At 36.4% G+C, this 10,950-nt stretch overlaps 1 protein-coding gene across 1 annotated transcript in view; it reads left to right on the top strand.

The window, feature by feature from the left end:
- The first annotated feature begins 2,750 nt into the window (after window positions 1-2,750).
- LOC144966735 (sodium/iodide cotransporter-like) overlaps window positions 2,751-10,950 on the top strand; it is a 17,846-nt gene continuing 9,646 nt past the window's right edge. Inside the window, exons 1-7 of the mRNA XM_078903506.1 lie at window positions 2,751-2,990; window positions 4,175-4,243; window positions 5,408-5,459; window positions 8,156-8,223; window positions 8,521-8,601; window positions 9,499-9,572; window positions 10,054-10,137. Of these exons, the coding sequence (XP_078759632.1) occupies window positions 2,751-2,990; window positions 4,175-4,243; window positions 5,408-5,459; window positions 8,156-8,223; window positions 8,521-8,601; window positions 9,499-9,572; window positions 10,054-10,137 (668 nt within the window). The remainder of the gene's footprint in view (window positions 2,991-4,174; window positions 4,244-5,407; window positions 5,460-8,155; window positions 8,224-8,520; window positions 8,602-9,498; window positions 9,573-10,053; window positions 10,138-10,950) is intronic.

The raw sequence follows: 10,950 nt of genomic DNA, 5'->3' as shown, positions 1-10,950 counted from the left end.
TAATGCACATAATACGCCATTTCTTTTTTTTTTTAATATTCAAAAACAATCACTGCATACATACTTCAAAAACCTCTCCCTGACCGCACTCTCCCTGTATATTACGTTTTAACTTTTCTCCTTTTAATCTTTTGTCAAACATTCAATTCTAGTTTGGTACTATAACAACTGTCTATGTTTTTAAAAAGTACAATGTGATATGTGACTTATCGTCTCAAAACGGTATTATGGCGAGATGAATCAAATAGCAAAAGGTACTGTAACGCTAAGATTGCCAGATATTTGGAATTTTATCTTTTATTACTTAAAAAAAACCCACTCTATCTATTGTCCTCAACATAATAATAAAATACATCCAAGTTTCATATTCCTTACTATGAATTCAATTCTAACATTCCAATCAACGCGTCTTGAAACGATAGATCATATAATAGTATTATGGACATAAAGAAAACCGGAGAGAGTTTTTCAAAACAAAATCAATGAATCGATTCCCATGATCTAAAGACCACCCAGACCGACTGACGCTGACGGTAGAATATCCTACAAAGAACCCCAATCATGGAGAAACCTGTGACTTTCGGGACAACGGACTATATCGTCATGACTCTGATGCTCTCCGTGTCAATGGCTATTGGGGCCTATTTCGCTTACACTGGAAGAAGGAAAAGAACTAGGGTATGTATGGCGAGTGTTTTGTGATGGTGAATTTGTTAAATTATGATTACAGCGGTGTATGGGGGTGGACTTAGGTATTCAACAAACCAAAAAAAGATGTTGACGTCCTTCAACATAAATCAACACTTATTGTTTTCAAGCGGCGGTAGATGATTATTTCTCACTCAAGTTCATGTTAAAAGATTATGATTATAAAGCTTTATAGAACTGATAGCGTTGTGCTTAGGTTATGATTATTTTAGGATAGAATTGGCGAGCATTTTACTTTTCTGCTTACAATTTATAAAGCATACCTTCCATTGGCCAACGTTTTATTTTCAAACTGAATGTAAAGACTGAAGACGATGATAAATGAACTATTTGAACTTATCATTTTTGTTTTCACTACACAATTTACGAATATGTGGAATGTGTCATTATTTTTTTTGTAACTTTGCAAACTGAATGCTTCTAAAGAGATGGAATGGCCAAACATATTTCGAATTATGTTGTTAGGGGGAGAGAGTTGGGTAAGCGTGTATCGGAACGTAGCCATCTTTTACTAAAAGCATGACACTACGACCCATGTTTCGACGTCATTTTTAGGTTTGTGGGCAGCCTAGTGAGTTGTCTTTAGTAGATCTCAAGGAAACAAGTGATCCCATTGGTTGAATTGTTGAATACAACTGACGATTTGTTTTCTTCTGTGGCTAAAGACTTGTCTTTTGACGTCGTTTGTTGCTCAGTGTCAGGCCATGCGTTTACGAAGGCCGCGATCGGAGACTGCAACATACGGTCATTCTTGAAACAGTCGAAACCAAAAGGGATAAAGTTGACCTGTAAGGTCAGGAGGAGATGTAGAATTTTGAACTGCCCAGGTTGAACTTTCACCGTCTTATTTTGGAATTCGAAGAGTCCAGCAGAATTTAAAAGGTTGAAATGTTGTTTTGAAACATATCTTACTTAAACAATTAAGATCCAGTCTGTCAAAACTTTAAAGTCACAAGTGCTCTCTTGTCTTCTCAAGTCCTTGAACGCAGTAACAAAATATAGCTCGTTCCCGTGATGGTGGTCTGCTCTGTGTGAAGTGACACATTCAGATAAACAAACATAAACATCGTCAGGCTGGCGATTCTCATTACTTTGGATCTCTCCGAATTGTGGAATGCCAATTCAAGACTTTTCGATTTACCGAAATCTGCGATATCCCGGATTCATAGAAATTGAGACTTTCATATTTCAATACTGACAGAAACTAAGACGTACTAAGACGTTCTATTGGATCCAAAATGACCTCATCGCTGAGTTGTCACCAAGTTATATAGAATGATTTATCATGTTACAAATCGTAATACCGGGGGGGAGAGAGAGGGAGAAGTTTGTATAGGTTAGTTGGGAGAGCATTCGCTTCACCAACAGAGAAAACAGGATACATTCTTTGTGAAGTCCAGGATTTTTTCTAACCTCCTGCCTATGAAGCAGTGATGAGATAGTTGGGTCTCTTAGATATGGGAGAACTACTTTTTATTACCATCTCGGCCAATGGTAGCAAGCAGTTGTCATTACCAACTTAGCGCCAAAGAAATAGATGAGCTCCGGGTCTATGAGCCTTTTGTTCTGAAGGAATTCTTTATCCATACCCCCTGTTGTGAGAATAAAAAATACAATAAAATGTGACACAAAGCACATTTTGCATAATTTGATCCATTTGTATGGTAATCCCTGCCTATCGCAAAATATACTATGTGTGGGGGAAATGTGGAAATCTTAGGTTCAAACTCCAGTCAAGAAAAGTTGATTTTTTGTTGATTCTTCCTTGTAAATTTCTTTCTGATTTTTATGTCATTTATATGTCATAATGTATCATATCACACACACACACACACACACACACATGTATATGTATATAATATGTATATTTATATATATATATATTTATATATATATATATATATATATATTGTATTGTGTGTGTGTTTGTGTGTCTCTGTGTAACATTTATTTACGTTATATATATCTAGGATTTTAAACCTAACCATTTAATTGTGTATGCATCTATTTATTTATTTACCTTCTATTTCTCCCATTCTACAATGCCATACATCAGGGAGGAATATCTTCTAGGAGGCCGTCGACTAGGAGTCATCCCCGTCTGCCTGTCCTTATTCGCCACGTTTAATTCTGCCATCAGCTTGCTGGGCTTCCCAGCGGAAGTCTACTCCCACGGAACCATGGTTATCTACCAGGTTCTTAGCATATCTCTGGCTATTCTTGCATGTTTGTGGACCTTGCTCCCTCTGGTCTATCCACTCCGATTAACAAGTATTTATGAGGTGAGAGCAGGATGATTCCCTAGTCAAGCGCTTTGAGCGCATTTCGTGGATATTAGGGGAATGCGTTTGTCACCAATTGTGTCCCCTAGTTGTGTCCAACACATTGAATACAGTTATGAGGACAACCCAAATGGGAACGATATTTGAAAGGTTTGATGATTTTTACGTGTGAACAAAACTCATAGCTCACACAATACATATAAAATAGATATAAGATTGAGATACATGTCTTACATGATTGTAATCATGTTCTTTCTTATATTATTTAGTCACTGGTCAGTGTCCTTATTAACTCAAGTCTTTCTTTATTGGCGTCAGAGCATTATACTGACATTTCCTTAAAAATTACGTCACTGTATAATACGGTAGCCATCGTTATGTTATAGCCTGATACTGAAATCCAAAAGGACTGGCAGTTTGACGTCATTAGTGAGTTGTCGTTAGTAGAGCTCATGGAAACAAGTCATTTCATTGGTTGAACTATTGAATTCAACTCACGATTTGTTTTCTTTTGTAGCAAAAGACTGGCATTTTGACGTCATTTTTTGGTCAGTATCAGGCCATAACTTTACGAGGGCCACGATAATACAAGGTGATGACCATAGAAAAGTGAAAACTGAATTGTCATTAGCCGTTCTCATAGTAATATGTGATTTCAGTGGTAACACCTATTAATACAACTCACTTTTTACTTTTTTATAGTAGTTGTCGCATTATATTGCGACATGATACTGCGTACAGTGTCGGGCTATGGTTTTACTAAAGCTACGGTCATAGTCCCAGCAGTACGGTGACTGATATTGTAATAAAAACAAGCGATGTTGTGCGTGATCAGTTACCAGATGTTGACAGACTATGGCCCCGCCTTTGGGTAGGGCACTTTACATGCATTCTCTCACTCATCTCAAGTGTGAATGAGTTTCTTACTCTAGTCAGTGACATATACTGCAAAAGTGAAAGAGCAATAAGGATGCTTATCAAATAACTTGTACTGTATGAAATGGATAATTGTTTCCATAGTGAATAATGAACTGTGGCAATGTGTTATAAAATGTATTGGATTGGCGGTTTCCAGATGAGATTACCTTTTGTTAGCGTGCAATGGGCCACAACTGATTAATATGACACAAAAGGGGACAAACATTTTTTCACAATATTCTAATGCGCTATTTTTGTATTTTCAGTATCTACAACTGTGGTTCGAATCTAAAGGACTTCGCCTCTTAGGAGCCAGCATGGGAATGATCTCTAATGTAAGTTCCAGCCCAAACTGTTATCACAAACCGAGGAGTAAGAGCGATGCAACTCGGGTTACCATGAACCCCATGTTTGGCGATATTACATTTTTTTCGACATAGACAACGCTGTTAACGACCAGGTACTTATTTTACACATGAGTACGGTGAGAGAATATAGGTAAAGAGCTTATTTCCAAGGACTCAACTATGCTCCGAGCGAGGCTCGTACCCAGCACCTTCCAATCCGTCAGCGAGTGTAATATGCCAAGACCACGGAGCTCGATTTAAAAAAAAATTTTATACATACACAAAAGTTAATAGAAGAGAATGCTTTAACAGTATACATACTCATGGGTAACAAATTGATAATTGCATGTTTATTTTAGCTTGACATTACGAGATTAATAACATTTCAGTTATGTCCAGTAGCAATGATTATGAAAATAATAATAAACATAACTGTCTGATTGTTTTAATTCATTTTTCCCATCAACTTCTGCTCCATCTTTCGTGTTTCGATCTGTTGTAATAGTTGACATAATATTATCTTGACAGATTCAGGTGGTGAAAACGTAGGTTTGTAGTTGTGCCACATCTGTGAAAGTAAGTCCTCATAACAATAAGGCACATGAAGCCGGAGTCTATCCCTGGTTTTTTTTTTTTACCGTTAAACAGATAGCAGCAATTGCTTGCGATCCTTTGAATTGGACACTAGTCACTCAAAAAGTAATGTTCGCCAAAAGTTACATCGGTGGGGTCTAACTTCCTGTCCAATATGTCCACGCTGTGGGCAAGAACCCGAGACGGCAGAGCATCTAGTCGAAAGGTGTGTTGTGACGATGCTCCTCGGCGGGTTTGCGACGGTGCATGAATGCGGACCGGACTTTGCTGATTGGGTCGATCGGCATAATATAATAGTGTGAACCATAAGAGGCTGCTGCTGCCAAAAGTATGAGACCTAGCTGCATAATGACTGTTGTGATGACAGCAGAGGGGTCAGAAAAACATCGATCTCACCGGATCAATCCCTGTTCTTTGCGTGCGAAGCGAGTGCTCTAACAAATGAGCTATCCGGATCCCCATCCTTACATCACATAAATTAATTATAGTTTCAGCATTTCATGTAATAATCAAGTTATAAAATCAAACATACTACAATTTATGTTCTATTTAAATCAGTTAGCGTACATGACGGTAGCTCTCCTGTCTCCTGCATTGGCTCTTCAAACAGGTAAGCAAAACTCACTATTTCATTCCTAAAACAGGGAAAACCACATCTCTCTCTCTCTCTCTCTCTCTCTCTCTCTCTCTCTCTCTCTCTATTATATATATATATATATATATATATATATATATATATATATATACATGGAAATTCCAAACTAACTTATTAAATGGTATAAAGAGTTTCTGACCCATAGACCGCAATGTGTAAAAATGGGTGAAAATATCTCCAACAAAAGAACGTTGTCGAACGGATGTCCCCAAGGCTGCGTGTGTTCCCAATCCTGTACATCTTATACACCAACGACTGCAGACCATCCTTTGAAAATTGTTTTATAGTGAAATATGCAGATGATACTGCTATTCTTGGCTTATTAAAAGATAAAGTTACCGAAAAGAATTATTTCAAACAAATTAAAATATTCACCGATTAGTGTAAACAAAATCAGCTTGAATTAAAATGTTGAAAAAAACGAAAGAACATGTGTTTGGTGTAAAAAGTAAAAACGCCTTAAAGTGTGTGACGATCGGTAAAGATGATGTTGAGATAGTTGAATATTTTAAATATTTAGGAATAACAATTGATAGTTCCCTCAATTTCTCTCAACATAATAATGTAATATCTAAGAAAGTTGCCCAAAGATTATACATCCTAAGGAAATTGAGAACATTTCAAGTAGGGAAGAAAACTATTTTAAGAGTTTATGACTCATTGATTAAAAGTGTAATTGTGTTTGGCTGCACCATGTGGTTTGGCGGATGCTGACTTAAAGATAAATCAAAAATGTCAAAATCTATCAGAGAGGCATCAAAAATAATAAACCATCCTAATCCTATTGATGGAGTAGAAATAATTCATGGAAAAGCAATAGAAAGGAAAGCTTTCTCAATTACCAACAATAAAAAACATATTTTATACCATGGATTTAGTCTTTTACCATCTGGGAGAAGGTTTTGTCAGATTAAATGTAGAACTAACAAGTATAAATCAACGTTCGTTACATCAACAATAAAAATGTTGAATATATCATATGGTACAGCTAAACCAAGGATTGATGCGTTGACTGAATGACTAATAAATTTATTTAATGTTAAATTAATTGACAAATTGATAAGGATGATAATATTTGGTGTCGAAGTGCTACAATTGTAACAAATCGAAAACGAAATGAATATATAGCCGAGGAAATCTTTCTTGATTGTGGAGTTCCCCAGGGTTCAGTACTTGGACCCGTTCGTTTTGTTCTGTACGTTGGCCCTCTGTCTAAAATCATCAGAAGTTTTGGTCTGTCTGACCATCAATACGCTGATGATACGCAATTGTACTGCGTTTCCAATATGAGAAATTTACAAGAAGTATCAGCCAATAGTAAAAATTGTATCCAAAGTGTTAAGGAATGGATGAATGAGAACAGATTGAAACTGAATGATGATAAGACGGAGGTGCTGTATGTGGGGAACAGGAAGTGGAAAAGTGAAACAGATTTGAAGTTGGGGAATGTCTCCATTCAAATTGTTGACAAAGTGAAAAACCTTGGCACACTCTTAGACTCTGGACTGTCGATGGAGCATCAGGTTAATAATTTGGTTAGATCTCTCTTTTTCCAAATAAAAAAGATTGCTTCCATTAGACGGTTCATATATGAGGATCTGACCAAACACCTGGTTGTGTCCCTCGTACTATCGAAATTGGATTATTGTAATGCTCTGTTGTTTGGCGTTTCGCAATACAATCTGAACGTCTTCAGATTGTCCAAAACAGCGCTGCCAGACTAGTATTCATGAAGCGTAGGTGCGACTCTGCCGGATCTCTACTTCATGACCTGCATTGGCTGCCTGTTGAGAAAAGGATTAAATTCAAAGCTTGTGTTTTAGTGTATCGTTGTCTTGAAGGTACTGCCCCTTCCTACCTTTCGGAACTAATTGAAAGATATTCAAAACCCCGCCCCTTACGTTCGGCCAGTATTTCAACAAAACTAGTTGTCCCTCGAATTCGGAAAAATGCTGGAATGAGATCCTTTTCTCATTTCGGACCCTCTATTTGGAACGCCTTACCGCAGAGCATTCGTGAAAAAGATTCTTTGTCTATTTTTAAACGTTCGCTTAAAACATATCTGTTTCGATTTTAGTAGATGGTATGAGAAGCAAGATAGGTTTGGTTTGTGTTGTGTGTGTGTGTGTGTGTGTGTGTGTGTGTACTTGTGTGTGTAAATGATTATGTTTCAGCCTAATTAATTTGTAATTTAAGCGCTTAGAGTCTGGTGTATTATTATTATTATTATTATTATTATTATTATTATTATTATTATTATTATTATTATTATTATTATTATTATTATTATTATTATTATTATTATTTTCCCTCACATCCTCTCATCGCGGTAAAATGAGTAACCGCGTCGTTTTCTTCAAAGAAAAAAAAATAAAATCGTATATCGTCTTACAGGCCTCATGTGTTGCTGTTGACTTATGTGCACATATTTAAAATTCTGGTATCCGAACGCAATTATAGGCTTGTTATTATTAGTGATGGTTTGAAAGTATTTCCATTACGACTATGAGCCTATAATAATTTTAATTACAAGAACTGCAAATAAGGACTTGTCGCTTTAGGAGCCCATTTTATTATTTCAAGCATATTTTAGGGGCTATGACTCTATAGAAAAGCTCAAGTCTTTTTTTATTCGCCACGACTATTTTCAGCCGCTGATTTGCCGCTTTGGATTCCGCTGATTGCTGTTGGAATTGTTGGTACAATTTATACAGCCATTGTGAGTACTCTAGCAATTACGTAACCGTGGCTTGAAAAGTTGATATAAAGAGTGTTAAAGTATTTAATTAATTTGGCTAACTGCGAATACATGCGATTCATGATAATTAAGACAAATCATGACCATCTGTACATGACATTCATAATGATTAGGTCAAACCATGATCATCTAACATGACATGCAAAAACAGGCAAAAACATGACCATCATCGATTCAGAACAATTATAATGATTTAAACAAAGGATGACCTGGTCCCCATGACATTCATTATGATGAAGACAACCTCTGACATTTCAGGGAGGCATGAAGAGTGTGGTGTGGACCGATGCCTTCCAATCCATCATCATATTTAGTGGTATCATAGCCACACTAGTCAAGGTGGGTTTGCCATGCTTTTTATGGTAATATCTTAATCTGTTTTTTTTTTATGTTTTCGCTAGTAAGCATCATCATCATCATCATTGCCTTTTTCAACCTGGGTCAGGGTATAGGCCACAGACAAACCGTTTCCATCCTTCTCTATCCCGAGCTAACTTTTTTTTTTTATCTCGTTCCATGTCTTATCATTTTTCAGTATATCAGCTTTTTTAATTCTTCTCCATGTTCCTCGTGGCCTTCCCCTTGATCTTCTGCCCTGAGGGTTCCAGTCCAATATTTTCTTTGTTATAGTGGAGTCATTCTTTCTAAGGGTGTGTCCAATCCACCTCCATCGTCTTCTTCCTATTTCCTCTCCCATCAAAAATAAATGAATCGAAGCTAGAGAGTGCACCAAATGATATGAAAATTTAGACAAAAACATGCAAAGAAATCAGACTTCGTCCAGGATGTATTGGCCTCATTTTGTTTTATTTTGTATTATTCGTCCTTCTCTATTTAACACTGTATCATACAGATCTTATCGCGTTTTATGCTTTTACGTTACCTTATACCACTGCAGGCCTTCCAGCTTTTAACCAAGGGCGAAAAGGTTAAATCGTATTACGATAATAGCATTCGTTATTAAAACACAGTAAAGTGTACCAAATGAAGTCAAGTAAAATACAATCTCGACAGTCGACCTAGAGAAAATACATTATTTGAACATGTTTTACTGTTGCTGTTTTATTACACCCCTTACGGCAATCAGGAAGTCTAAGGTTCAATCCCCAGTCGAGGAATACTGATTTGTCTTCTTCCTGTTGTTTTTGGGTGGGGGGGGGTATTTTGTATTGTTCTTTCTTGCTTTGTCTGGCACCTTTCATATACAAATGTTCAGATTTTTATTGCTTTTAACAGGGATCCATAGAGGTTGGTGGTTTCTCAACCATTTGGACAATGACAGAAGAAAAAGGAAGACTTTTCTTTGATGAGTAAGTAATATCATAAAGCTAATATATTTTTTCTTGGGGTTAATTTATCAACTTTTTATTGGATGGGTGAATGGCTAAATTAAGGAATGCAGCAAATAATCACAGAGCAGATGGATCAATGTATCAATTAATTATATGTGACCCACCGTCTCTAGGTGGTATTATGTTAAGATGAAGTAGGTACCTACTAGAAATGGAATTTGGAAGACAGCAATAGGAAACTTGGCGGAGACGCCGTAGACTTTCTAACATTGCAAAAAAAGCCAATAATTTTATTTCTTAACATATAATTGTAAATTCACTTTTCATGATCCTGTACATCTCGACATAATACACCCTTTGAGACGATGGGTCTCATATTGTAATGAATATGAGTCATTTGATCGTGTCCAACTTTAACATAGATTTTGTAAAAGGTTTGATAATTAAATATGATTATCAACATATTGTTTTCATTCTTTTCAAATTGTGGCATGATCAGCCTCTTCAACAAAATTAATGATGCCGACCCAAGACTACACACCAGCGACCCACTAAGCTTCAGCCCTTTGGTCTTGTGCCATGAGTAATAGTCTTTCATAGTTGTGTTACTTGTACCTGGATTTGGTTGGAGGAATATGCGTCTGAGATAAGATTGCAATATCAGACCAAAGTCTCCAAAATTTAGATATTTAATTACCCATCGTCTCAATTTTGCGCTATGTAGATATAAAACTGACGATGAAAAATAAATGTCAAGCCAAAGATATCAAATGGCTAAAAATCTACCATTGCCTCAGCCGATATCATTTTTTTCTTCTTTCTTCTTTAACCCTCTACTTACCATCCATTTTCAGAATTTTCCCGAAAAACTTCACACCCACCCAACACAAAAACAGATATTATCTTATTCAATCAGAAAAGCAACAAGCACATTCTATACGTAATATTTTTTGACAATATGATCTCTATTACAGAATGTTGTTTTTTTTAAAGCTATAGCAAAAAGAAATGAAATCTGGATGAGAAAAGTGACGCTTGCATCGTAACATTTTTCCAATAGGTGGTAAGGAGAGGGTTAAGGCGGATCCTTTAAGGACCTATCCTCCCAAAATAGCCCGATGGTACTCATTTCTGGTTGTTAACTTTTGCCACAAGTCCTGCTTCTTTGGTTGCTCTCCCCATCCAGTCCTGAATTTAGATTACCCTTCCCTTGGCTTCCCTCTGCTCCGCTTACCCTCGGAGGCACCCCCTGCAAAGCCTTATAATTAAAACTGACTGCTTCCATTACTAGTATATATATATATATATATATATATATATATTTTAATATATATATATATATATAGGCCTATATATATTTATGTGTGTGTGTGTGTGTTCAAAATTGAAATTATAG

The sequence above is a fragment of the Berghia stephanieae genome, chromosome 2 (assembly GCF_034508935.2).
Source record: "Berghia stephanieae isolate SIO BIC M18660-M18661 chromosome 2, UCSD_Bste_1.3, whole genome shotgun sequence".
NCBI lineage: Eukaryota > Metazoa > Mollusca > Gastropoda > Nudibranchia > Aeolidiidae > Berghia > Berghia stephanieae.
This window is presented reverse-complemented; position numbering and strand designations above follow the sequence as displayed.